The sequence below is a fragment of the Cuculus canorus genome, chromosome 15 (assembly GCF_017976375.1).
Source record: "Cuculus canorus isolate bCucCan1 chromosome 15, bCucCan1.pri, whole genome shotgun sequence".
Lineage (NCBI taxonomy): Eukaryota > Metazoa > Chordata > Aves > Cuculiformes > Cuculidae > Cuculus > Cuculus canorus.
This window is the reverse complement of record NC_071415.1, coordinates 14,385,834-14,399,220: the sequence shown is the minus strand read 5'-3', so window position 1 is coordinate 14,399,220 and position 13,387 is coordinate 14,385,834. Positions and strand designations below refer to the sequence as shown.

General features: G+C 35.9%; 1 protein-coding gene across 4 annotated transcripts in view; it reads left to right on the top strand.

Moving 5' to 3' along the window:
* TRRAP (transformation/transcription domain associated protein) overlaps window positions 1–12,980 on the top strand; it is an 85,393-nt gene extending 72,413 nt beyond the window's left edge. For all 4 annotated transcript variants that reach the window (XM_054080664.1, XM_054080662.1, XM_054080666.1 and 1 more), the window contains exons 66-71: window positions 4,241–4,466; window positions 4,808–5,025; window positions 7,706–7,890; window positions 9,515–9,718; window positions 10,711–10,905; window positions 11,730–12,980. In XM_054080664.1, the coding sequence (XP_053936639.1) occupies window positions 4,241–4,466; window positions 4,808–5,025; window positions 7,706–7,890; window positions 9,515–9,718; window positions 10,711–10,905; window positions 11,730–12,014 (1,313 nt within the window). In that variant the 3' untranslated portion in view covers window positions 12,015–12,980. The remainder of the gene's footprint in view (window positions 1–4,240; window positions 4,467–4,807; window positions 5,026–7,705; window positions 7,891–9,514; window positions 9,719–10,710; window positions 10,906–11,729) is intronic.
* Window positions 12,981–13,387: the final 407 nt, after the last annotated feature.

Sequence of the window (13,387 nt, the reverse complement as noted above, 5' to 3'; positions counted from 1 at the left end):
TTTTATTGTTGTAAGTGTTGTTGATATGCTCAGGTTTTGTTATTTTTGAGTTATTGTTGGTCCTCTCAGTTTCTTTCCTTTGAGTGTTAGAAAGATCTGGGGTTTCAGAAGTTGTAAAGGAAAACTAAATACAGCACCAGGCACAAGTCTGCAAAATCTAATGTTTTAGCCCATTTCTAGAGAAACAATTAAGAAAGTTTAACTACAAATAATTTACAGTTTTTAGTTCAATAAAGGAGAGGATTTCCAGTATTTATATACAGTTGTGTATTTTTTGAATGTCTTTATTATGTCAGTAGTATTTAAGGTTTTGCAGTTTGCTATCTAATCATAGCATTTATAAGGAGTTACACGGAACAACATATAAACCAAAGAACAGCAACACAGGTCTGGACGTAAAAATAATCTAAAGTCATACAGTGCAAAGTGGGTTTTGGTAAACTTGAGTTTAATAATACTCGCATGCTAATAAGTACTTAAAAATACTTTCTGTATTTTTTTGTTGAAGAGTTCATGTCACATTTTTCAAGTATGATTAAACATGAATGTCTTTAGGTTGAAAAGAAATATTTTGCTTATTGATAGATTTGATTTTATTTTAATGTAATAAGTTCAGTGTTTAAATTCACAAATGAACTGTGAAAAAAACAAGGAAATTAAAATGGTCGACGTACTTAAGTATTTAGATAATTTAACTCATTATGCATTAAAATAAATTAAGTTAAAATAAATGTTTTTTTAAATTTTGCAGTAAGTAAAATGTACGTAAACAAATGAGTAGGATTGTAATTACTGCACTAAAGATAGCAAAGTCTGTTTTAACATATGAGAAACTATTTCTAAATCATGCCTACTGTGTCTTTTTGTCATACTAGAAAGTTCATGTTTGTTTTTCTGATTCTCAGTACCATTTATATTTGGATTATGTACAGATAATTAACAATGGTTGCTCTCCATTTCAAAAGTATCCAAGCTGAGGAGCTGTCTTGGAGTAAACCGTTCCCTTCAGTTATTTCCAGATTAATGTTGACAGCTATGTTTATAGACACTTTAAGCTATGGTTGCATAATCTCTTCCAACAACATCTGAGTTGCATCTTGGTTCCTCTTTGGAGCTACCGGGGACTCTCTCACTATTTCTTATATTCTGGATACTTTTCTGCAGTAGTCAGGACCATTTCAGCTTTGATAGGTCATCTTTTTCCATCAAAATATTATGTATTTTAAAACCAAATTTTACTTTGAATTCTTTTTGTCTGGAACTTCAAATGCATAGTTCTTTGACCATCTGTTCTCGTTCTGTCTTTCCTTTTCTGCTAAACCTTTGATATCAAAGAACAGGCAAATGCTGAGAAATGCCCCCTTTGAGAGCTCTCTCAGCAGTGAAAGGAGGATAAAAACTGCCTCAATTGTTCTTTTGTGGGCAGATGATAGTATAGAGTTTGGATCGGCTTCTTTCTGCAACCATCTCTCCACTCAAGCTGAATAGGAATGGAAAATTTCAAAAGATCCCCTTGAGGGGCAAGGTAATTTTCTTGAGAGTTTTGGCATCTGGCACGATGAATTATTTTCTGCAAATGGAAACTCTAATCAGAAGGAAGCTTCTTGAAGTCCAGTGCATCTCTCAAGTGTGGGGAGGGGGCAGGGGAAAGAGCTCAGTTAATAATTTTCAGCTTTTTTTAAGGATTCCCCTGCCCCCCCTTCCCCTGCAAGAGTGAACGTCGCATCACTTTGGTAGCTCTTTACTGCCCTTCTAATTTTTAGATGATAGATAATGATATTATCCAGAAAATCCAGATCAAGAGGCTGGAGTTAGCATTATGTTTGACCTTGGTGTGGACTTTCCAGTCCTGGTCTTCTGGAGCTGCCTGATAAACGACAAGTCCTGCTTCATATTTCTGCTTAACTCTCACTGAGATTTTTCGTGTTTGTTGATGCTCTCCCAAACTTGTTGTGAGATTTAAAAGAACCTTTGGGAAAGTACGGAGTGTGTAAATGTCTGAATAATAACTTCAACAGCAAAAAAGCTCTTCTCTCGTGGAGAACGCTTGGATGGTGTATAAGGGATTTGAACTGCTCTGCAGGACTAAGCTTAGATTTCAGTCCTTGGTGGCATCTTTCATGACGGATGTCTTGGCTCTTCAGTTGAAGGTCCTTTGGTCACGAACTTTAAGCAGCTTTGTCTATGATCAGAATAATCTTTATAATCTTGCAAACAAGCTATTACTTGTGCTAAAAGCCTTAACTGATTAGAACTATTTTCTGCCAGTGTAACAGAAGGGGTTCTTTTTAGTTACTAAGTCTTTGTTTGGAGGCGTTTTCTTTGTTTTGAATAGTATGCAACTGTTCTTTGGTCAAGGAGGATGGAGGGTTTGGCACTCTAATTTTGCTAACTAAAGTGTATTCTTTTTTTATATTGCATCCTGAGAAGTAGTGGTACAGCCTTCATTCAGAACATATTAAGCTTTTTCTAGTTCTTTGAAGAACCATCAGGATTTTTTAGGTCTGTCTCACTGGTGGGAGGATTTTGCCTCCTGTTTGTCCTTTCATTGCGAGTGGCAAGAACTTGACAAATATGGTGGGTTGGATACATTCATATGGGAATATTTGAGGCCTTCAAGACTTTGAGTGAACATATTTTTATGAAATACATATATCACACTGGGAAATCTTTAGCAGCTTTGAGAACAGAGAGCAAGCTTTCTTAATTGAAATGCGGTCTGTAATGTATCATGGTCTTCTGAGAATATCTCCATTAAGGATGAGGAGGTAAACTTCATATAGTTTAGAATTTAAACAGTAAATCGTATAAGCAGTAGGGTATTTTAGACCAGTATGTGTTACCTTGAGAAGATGTTCTCTGGTAGTAAGTACTGGAAAAAGTGGATTCTCTGGTTTTTGAAACAGAAGTACTGTTTATTTAAAGATGTCTGCAAAGCAGAGAGACTTTGTACATTGTGTTTGTTTTGTATTTCCCTTCTTCCAGATGAAGTAATTTTTCTTCTCGGATAGGCTCTCTGTGACATGAGCAAAAAGACTAATTGAACTGTGTTTTCCCATCTGCCACTGGGAAACAAAACAACAACAAAAAAAATCCTAAAATAGGCATTTCAGCAGAACTGGAGCTGTTCTTGTGGTGAACTGAATGACTTTTTTTGTAAGGAATATACATCAATGCGTTTTTTAACTGCTTGGGTGCTTCACATTAGCACAAAAACTACCTGCTGTTTGGGGATACTTTCCTGCGCTTCAGGGATTTAGGAGATGAATGATTCAATAACTTTGTCACTTTTCATGAAATGATTTACTCCCACTGCTCGCTAGAGGGTAGGCTTGGGATTAGAATAGGAGGGTTTTATAGTGATATTGCAATAGATGCACGCCCACACCAGGTAGATAAAGACAAGGGAACATTACCGAGTTATACTGAGTTCTAACATCTATAAATATGAGACTGTATTTTTCATTGTAGACCTCTTTCTTAAGAGTGGAAAGGATTTTCTACGTGCTGGTTTTTCTTCTGCTCTCTTTTGGGCTAGTAGACTTAAAACTTTTACTGAACGCTTTTACTGTATTATTATATTGTGAATACACCATAAAATATGTTGTTATGTGTTCTTTGATATCTTATTTGAGCAGCAGAATAACGAAATGAAAGGAATCCTACGTTGTATTATTTTATTTCGTAATAGTAGCCTGAATATGTAAGAAAGAAAACCTGGAAGAGTGTGTGCATAGAATTAGATGAGCTTTTCCGGCTAGAACAAATGCTTGTTTGTAGGAGTAACTCTTGTGGATAATCAGCTTTGAGTGGTTTTAATTATGGTTCAAAAAAATTGTTATATGCAGTCATTGCTGTGCACATGTACTTAATCTACTGCTAGCAGACATGCAGGTAGTGTAAGTCTCTTCTGCCTTTGTCTGAACCTGCTAGTTTTTCTTCGTGTTTAGAGTTCATCGGTTTCTTTGCTGGCCTGGCTTGGTACTAACTATGCTTTCTTCTGTGTAAGTTGCTGATGTAGTAGCTTTCCGTTTTACTGTAGTATTTGAGCCTAACGTGATGCTTTTCTACATAACAAATACATGTGCTGTATGGAGGACTCCTTCGAGTATTTTGCTTGAGGGCACGTGGCTGAAAGAACCTCTTTGAAAATGCAAACGTCAGACATTTGGTAGTTAGATTACCTATATAAAATTTGAAATGCTGAGTACAAATATATACCTTTTGTTTTTTCTTTTAGATTTTGACTTCAGCGTGCCCGGGTCAATGAAACTTCATAATCTTATCTCTAAACTGAAGAAATGGATTAAAATTCTGGAGGCAAAAACTAAACAGCTTCCGAAGTTCTTCCTTATAGAGGAAAAGTGTCGCTTTCTAAGTAATTTTTCAGCTCAGACTGCAGAAGTAGAGATACCTGGAGAATTCCTTATGCCAAAGCCAACACATTACTACATCAAGATAGCAAGGTAACCTAAAAACACCCTTGGTAATTGTAATTCTGAAAAAACAGAAGAAAATTAAAACCTTCTTCAAAATAGTAATAATGGTGTGAGCTAATGATTAATTTTGCTTAAAAATTGTGTTTTCTTAAAAAAAGATAAAATCAAAATAGAAGAGCTTTTTGACTGCAAAATAGAAAGCCTGGGCTAACTGGGTAATAGAATTCTACTGTGTGATACAGTTGCACTTTCTTATTTCTTTGGTAGGGTTTTTGTTGCTTGAATTATTTTTTTTTCACTTTTTTACATCATATTTACTGTCAGAGGAAATTAACTCAGGTGCTTTAATACCCTTTTTGTCCTGGTAGGTTTATGCCCAGAGTGGAGATAGTCCAAAAACACAATACTGCGGCTCGAAGACTCTACATCCGAGGCCATAATGGAAAGATTTACCCATATCTGGTAATGAATGACGCTTGCCTGACAGAGTCTCGCAGAGAAGAGCGAGTATTACAACTTCTTCGCCTTTTGAACCCTTGCTTAGAGAAAAGGAAGGAAACTACAAAGAGACATCTGTTTTTTACAGGTACTATAAAGAGTGATTTATATTATTTTAAAATATATGTTATACTCAAAGATTACAATTGCTAATGTTTTTGACGGCTACTAGTCACTGATGCTGAAGTTTTTTGAATATTCAGAACGTAAATTCACATTTGTGTAGGCCATTAGTCTTTTCTGACATGGTAGCACCCCTCTGAAGAAGTGAAGTTGATTGTATGTGCTCTAGGGTGTTTTTAGAAGAGCTTACACCCATCGCTTATGGTTTAAAGTTCATTTGTAAATAACATGTGTAAGGCAGAGGTATGCCCATTGGATCTGTTGCTATGGAAATAGATACATGTACTTTAAAACAAGCATTTAGAGACAATCAGGGAGGGACAGAACAAAACTTTTTCTATCAGATTGCAGTGTATGAATGTTGAATTTCTTTACCTCTTTCCTGTAACACAAAAGAAGAAAGAATTTTTTTTTTAGCGCTTTGAATTTGTATAGTTTCTGAGTTCTCTGATACTAGAACATATCTTTGTAATTTTGGAAGTAACTTTATATATCCATGGCAGTGTTTACTTCGAGGAATATATAATGACTGTTTACTTGTTACCAAGTAAAAAATGTCCATTTATAATCTACAGTTTGGATGCAGGACTTGGGTTGAGTGTACTTCTGTGTCCTGTACAATGTTACTTGGTTTGGAGAGTGCGCTTGCCAACACCACCACCTGGCAATGCTTAAAAATTACAGAATCAACAAACAGTGGTAGAGAGGCCTTAATGAGGAGAGTTAAGCAGGGTTCTTATATCATATTAAATTGCCAAAGTACTCACGTAGTAAAAAGGTCACACATTTGAGCATTCCAAAACAGGAGCAGTGAATGAAGACTGAACACAGTCTTAATTCTTCTTAATTCTTTCTCTTTCCTTGCTAATCTTGACTTTTTCACGTGTAGATTATACAGTCATATGTGAAAATAGATTCAGAGACTATCAAAGTCTTGCCCTAGAAACATACATGATCTGCTTGTGATTAAAATACAGATGTAAATGTTTTAAAATACTTAAATTCTTGTGTTTTCAAGATACTAGGGCTGTTGGCAAGTTCCAGTTTACAACTGTGTAGCTAGTTCATATTAATTGGTAAATACTTTTCATTTCAGAAGGTCAGTGAATCACTGACTTGAAATAAATGAGTTCTGTTCGTTGCATTAGTCAGTGCTAATAGTCCTTGGTTGGTGAGCAGGAAATATATTATGGCTAAGGGAAACTTTAATCAAAGACACTAAGACAAAGCTGCTGCTTTGCTCTTGTCCCTATAAAAAGAGCTGAGATCTGACTTTTTTAAAAGTGTGGGGTTAGCAGTCCTTCTTTTTGGGCTAATGAAGTTATTGACATGAAGTTGCTGTCATGAGCTTAGGTGGCCAGATGATGCAAGTTGCGCTTTCAGAGCTAGAAAAAGCATACTTGAATTCTAACTTTAAACAGACTAAGTGGACAAGCCAAAGCATTTGTTATAACAAAATGTAAATATAGTATCTGTATATAAGGTGAAAACAATTTTGCATCATTCTGAGGCCAGGAACGCAGTAGATAAAGCCTAGAAAGATACTATAAACAAGGCCACTGGTATAGAAATAAATCCTCTATATAACGTGATTAGTAAAGTAAAATGTTTTCCTTCAAAGAGCTGTTTTTAAACTGTAGTGGTTTGGGAAGTAATTGTCTACCTTGCGGTTTGATGCTGTTTGAAAGAACCTGAAGAACATTCATTTCTCTGCTGCCAGAGGTTAATGGAAGCAGACCAGAAGAAATAGCTCATTGACACGCTTTCTGCAGAATGCATTTTTTTTCTTCAAAGAAATTACATCAAACAATTTAAATGCATTTAAACAACTTTTCCCTGTATTTCTGAGGTTAGTTATTACTGCTTCCGAGGGAAATGAGAGAACAGTTTGGGTGGCAACTGGAGGTCTCTGTCAAACAGTACAAACAGGCTCACTGGAAAAGTCTGGCTATGGCAGAAGCCTTGTCTTGATGTAGGTGGGAATGCACGTGAGACGCAGCAGGCTGGTGTATCTGCTGAGCACCATGAGAGTGCAGGCAGGATTTTTTGCATGTTTACTGCTCACCCAGGAAAACCTCAGTGGCTTAAGTTTTCTTATTATTGAATATTTTGTGTGCCTTCCCTGGGTTATTTTCAGATAGTGTCATTTAAACATCTATTCCTCAACTATGTTCACCTTTTTTTTTTCCTCCAGGTTTTCTGAATCACTTTAAATAAGCTATTGAGTTTAATAGTTTTGTTCTTCAGAGTAATTTTTATTGACATAATGCCAGTGTTGTGTAATCAGATATTATGAACCTGTTTGCATCTGAACAAAGGGTTATACTCTTTTCTGCAGGTAAAGGAAAGTAGGAAGAATAACAAATGCTCAATCTTTTTTACTGACATAATTGATGTTTCTGTTAAGATAAAAAAAATTCTGCCATCACTTTCTTTTTAACTGAACTTGTGAATTAGTTGTTTATGTATTTTCTCTTGATCTGCTTCAGTTGATCATTACAGCCATGTTTTATGAGCTGATACTTGTGTGCTAATTCTTTTCTTAGTATTTGAGTTATGGATTAACCGTTTTGTTTTGGTTTTCTCCCTCTGCCCCTTCCTTGCCCTGCCACCATCCTCTCTCACCCTTCTCAAATTGCTCGCAGTCCCCCGTGTTGTAGCAGTTTCTCCACAGATGCGTTTGGTTGAAGACAATCCCTCCTCTCTTTCCCTGGTGGAGATCTATAAGCAACGCTGTGCCAAGAAAGGCATTGAGCATGACAACCCTATTTCTCGTTACTATGACAGACTGGCAACGGTCCAAGCACGGGGGACTCAAGCTAGCCATCAGGTAGGACAATGTATAATGAATTTTAATCAAGGGCTTTTCTGGAAGACTCTATTGTACTGTGTCCAATTTCCCCCTTGATCCCCTAGCCCCGACCCTTCACTTCTTATTAGATGCAAAACCAGATACACTTTGCAGAGGTGGGGTTCTGATTTTTGGGGGTTTATTTTGGTCTTACCTAATGTATTCTTGAGAACTCTTATATCTCTTCCTATATTACATTATCTTGGAAAGCTTCAAAAAAGCTGTGTTTGCTTTACTCAAGGTTGTTTTGGGTAACTGCAACTGAAAACAGACAAGGTGTTGATTGCTTTTTGGCCATTTCATACAGTGCTTTGAAAATAATTAATGGGAAACAGCATTCTTAATTTACGTAAGTGGTTACAGTGTTGCATGTGATGCAGTCTTCATTCTATCGCCTGAAATTGCCAGTGGATTCGTTTCATCTAAGTCAAATAAATACACTTGAGTAATCTCACTGTAATAAATGATGGTACTCAGAAGACCAAGTTCCCTCTCACTTTAACCTCCATCAAACATCCAGTTGTGATGAATAAGGTTATTTTATGTTTTTTATCTTAAGCTTAATGGAAGTTCTGACATGAAATGCCAGTCCCATTTCAAATAAAGGTATTAGAAAATACACAGTACACGTGTATCAGACATCATTTAGAGCAATGATCTTTTCAGGCTTTCTTTGTTACAAAATAAAATAAAATGTTATGTAACATCTGTCTCTATTTTGAGAATTTTTCCTTCAGATTATGAATCTATAACAGCCATTCTGTTGAAGTCAGTATGACTGTCATGCTTTCTGGTGTCATAGAACAGATCCTAATGTTCTTTCTTTTTCTAATCAGTTAGGCTAGTATATGCTACAGTAATTCAATGTTTTGAATTTACACCTAGAGAAATAAAACTATTGCATGGTGCACAGTTACAGAAACAGTCAAACACAGCTCTCAGCTTTTATCTTTGTATTTTTGAGATAATTTTGATGTAATAATGCAATTTAAAAATTACCCAGTGTCTTTCCCTATCTTGTGTAATAAAAATCTTTTACCTTTTACCTAGTATGTGAAGAAACCGTGCAGAGAGCCATCTTTAAGTTGCACGCTTTGTAGGTCCCATGTCTGATTTCAAATCTTGCCATTATGCTTAAAGTAAAGGATTCTGTTTTATTGCTGCGAAGTACATATCCAGCTTGCACTGCAGATATAAAGTAGTGAAGTATGTTCCGTTAGCTTCCCATAAGGAAATGCAGCATCTGAGTTTCTTGAAAGTCATGAATAGAAGATACTTCACATCAGGTTACAGAGCTTTTCAGTCTCAAGTTTTCTGATATGCTTTGTCTGCTGTTCTCATGCTCATGCGGTTTTATTAACAATCTAGTCTTTTCAGATAAGAATATTTTCTAGTTGTGCAAAGGAGGGGCTAAGAAAATTTTGTGTGTTTTGCCAAAGCTGTCAGGAAACAGTGTTGGATTGAAAGCATCCAAGTTCAGTTTGTTTTTCCTAAAATGGGATACAGTAATTGAGAGAAGTTTGGTAGTTGCTTTTGGCATCTTTTCGTGTTGTTAGAACTGTATTAAAAATGATCTCTTTCAACTACTTCTTTTCATTTGTAGGTTCTCAGAGATATACTTAAAGAAGTACAAAGCAACATGGTGCCGCGCAGTATGCTTAAGGAGTGGGCTTTACATACATTCCCCAATGCTACAGATTACTGGACTTTCCGAAAGATGTTCACTATTCAATTAGCCTTAATTGGCTTTGCAGAATTCATCTTTCATTTAAATAGACTCAACCCTGAAATGCTGCAGATTGCCCAGGTATGCTTTAGTTTGTTCTGATGCAAGCTGTCGTCTTTGATGAAGTGGAAATTTGGAGTATACTTTTGAAATGAGTCAAACCAGTAATTCAACATATGTAATTAACAGTGCATTTCAGTAGGCTTTTCATTTATTCACATTTATGTGTGATTGCACATCGTGTAGGTACTAATTTAAACTTGTAGTCCCTGTGGACATCAACTGTACCTTCTGTAGTGAGAATTTAGAACTTTGCCTGTAAAATTGTTCTTAGACATTGGAACTGTTCATATAAATGACTGATTAAGTCTCTCATTTTAGTCTTTCTTCAAATGTATAGCTTTGAATATGTCTCTATCAAACAGGTTTAATAAGAGCCATAAAATTTAGAGCCTTATTTTCTTAATGGAGAATATCCTTTTTCAATTGCTGTTGTCTTTTCGGAATTGCCATCGTGTCAAGCTATGATTCCTATTAATAGTGATTTTCTCTTTTAACCCTACATTTAAAATGTTGCTTGCCACCTTCATAGGGCAAAGGTGGTATATATTAAAGTTTTAATGCCATTTTAGTGCATGGAGGGCTAGACTCTGTCTAGCAATTAAGAATCTTTTAATCCCTCTGGATGAGTGTTCAGATGCTTACCCGGAGTGAGCAATGCATACAGAATGTTTACCCAGAGCTGGGATGCATAGAGAACAGAGATCTGTCTGTCAGCATGGCTCCTTATAGACCGTGCTGCGGAAGAATCTATTCCTGAAGCTTGATATTACAATTACGTGTATTTAGGAATTTTGGACATGTGTTTTGAGAGAAGTACATGCCTGATGTTGTGCATGCCTTTAATTTTAGCTTTTTTTGCTCCACATCTCTTTGACTGAATGAGTGAAAAGCTGTTGGAGTACTGTTTGTACTCTGAGAATTAATAGTAAGCAAAAATCCAGCTTCTTTTGGTTTTATTAATGAAATTCTATTCCTTTAACTACTTTTGTGCATCTTGCTTTTAAATCCAGGATACTGGTAAGCTAAATGTAGCTTACTTTCGCTTTGACATTAACGATGCTACTGGAGATTTGGATGCCAATCGTCCAGTTCCGTTCCGGCTTACGCCAAACATTTCTGAATTCCTTACTACCATTGGGGTGTCCGGTCCACTGACGGCTTCTATGATTGCAGTAGCTCGCTGCTTTGCACAGCCAAACTTTAAGGTTTGTATTCCTTTTGAAAGTTGAAAAGTTGATTGCAGGCATGTTATATTTGGCAATTTGTAAACTAAACAGTACTTTCTTGGTTAAAGTAGAAGCTGAACAAGTCCATATTTGTTTTAAGTTTTAACCAAAGATCATCACAAAGGCCAACTGAAATGTTTGCAATATGCCTTCTTGGACAGTGCAGGAGGAAGATAGGTGTAATGCTATCCTTAATATAATTTTTTGTCCAAACACGTTAATTCAGGCTGATTGTTTCAGTGCTCTAGCCTCATAAATACTTAAATTCTGGCAGTGGTAAATCACAAAATGACAAATGCAACATCATTTAGAATCTTCGTAATACTCTGTGAATAGAAATGTGTCCTGGCCCTTTGTTAGTGGAATAGAATGCTAAAGAGATATTGTTACTTTGATGGATTCTAGCTCTTAGCAGGGTGTAGTTTTCTAAAGAAATTGTCTAACTTCTTTTAAATTCTAATGCTTTTAAAAAATGAAGCATCTTGCACTTAGGCAAGCAATTTGCACCAGAAAGACCTTGCAGGGAACGTACTGTGACTACGGTGTGAGCCAGTTACTTTTTAAAAGATGGAAATGTCCTGAAGTGATTTTTTTTTCCCTTTACCTGTAGTAGAGAAAGCTGGTTTAGAATATTTTTAATTGCTCATCATCTTACCTTATAAAGCTGTGTCTATATGTGCAATCGAATTTGCAGACATAGCCTGTAATTTCAGCATCTCAGTGATGTGTGCCCAGTTAAACTTGCCACATCGATTTGGTTCTTTGGATTAAATATAACAGTCTGATTTTTCTTCTTCGTATAGGTTGATGGCATCCTAAAAACCGTGCTACGGGATGAAATAATTGCATGGCATAAAAAAACACAAGAGGATACTTCCTCTCCCCTCTCAGCAGCTGGGCAGCCTGAAAATATGGACAGCCAGCAGCTGGTTTCACTCGTTCAAAAAGCTGTCACTGCTATCATGACTCGACTTCATAATCTTGCTCAATTTGAAGGAGGAGAAAGCAAAGTCAACACTCTGGTAGCAGCCGCGAATAGCTTGGATAATCTCTGTCGTATGGATCCCGCCTGGCACCCCTGGCTGTAACTTGAAATTTTCAATAGCCTTTTCTGCTGCTGTTTGTGGTGTGAGCCATATATTGTATTAAGAAAATATGAAAAAAGCTTTCCAGACCATGGCTTACCTGCCACACTGCATTTTGTCGGTCTTCATTTTAATTATGTTTACAGAAATATGACAATTTCACTGTTTTTAAGTTCATGAGGGGACATTCCCTCCTGCTTAAGAAATGTTGCTAGATATACAACAACTTTCACAAATAGCCTAAAATGAAGAGTGGAAACTTAATGTACAGAAAGATCTTATTTTAAGATGAAGACTATAAAACTAGCACTATTAGATTTAGGGACAGCCATTCGTAGTAAACTACAGTATATACATTTTTTTATACAATAGTAATTTTTTTAAAATAAAAGACAGTAATCCCAGTTACTGCATTTTACTTTGTGAAATTTTACTAAAATCACTGTCTCTTCATTATACCAAATTGAAGGCACAAACAAATACTCTTCCTTTAAGTTTTCATCAAATTTATGTGAGCAAAGATGGTTTGTACAGATAATTTTGTACCAAGTGTATAGAGGTGACTTTATTTTAGGCACTGAGAAAGTGATGATCAAATTGTGCTGGCTTTTCTTGGAGCACAAGCTGTGTGTACAGTAAAAGTGTAAAACCATTTAGAGTATTTGGTTTAGTTGTGGACAGTGTTTGTGGTGGAAAGTTTATAAAAAGGATGAAAAAAGTCATCCTTTGATACATGTATTTGACTGTAAAAGATGAAAGTAAAATCTTTAAAAAAATCTCCTTTTTTTTAAATGTTTAGGATTACTGTAGCTTCTTTAGAATGAATTCATTTCTTTGTAATTTAAGAAAAGATCAGTTTAATGTTTCACGCGTCTTTCTGTTGTGTTAGCATTTTTATAAAGCTTTGGTGTTGAGAATGTTAAATTTGTACAGAGTGATTTTTTTCAAAATAAACATTTTGTAAAACTCTCTGGTGTTCATTTTATTTAGAATATTTTGAATATTATACTATGGACTAAATAGAAAAGACCCCCAAGCAGGTGTAATCTTTAATAAATTAAACCAGGCTGTATGTTAAAAAGATTATGACTGTGGTAATGAGTTTGTGGATGTGATGTTCTCATGTATGGTGTTGAATGTGGTTACAGAAGAGCTGCCGATGGTACGTATGTATGGGACAAGAATTTCTTCATTCGGTGTTCAGTCTTTCTTCCTGGCCAGTCAGTTAATGCATTAACCATCTGTTTTCTCAAAGTCTTTCTTTAAACAGATTGGTCTATTTTATGTCTATGTCAAGATTGTATCTGCATATGAACTCTGTTAGGGGATTTCTGCTGTTCCCACAGAAAAAAAGATGATCTAGGTCTTGATTTAGC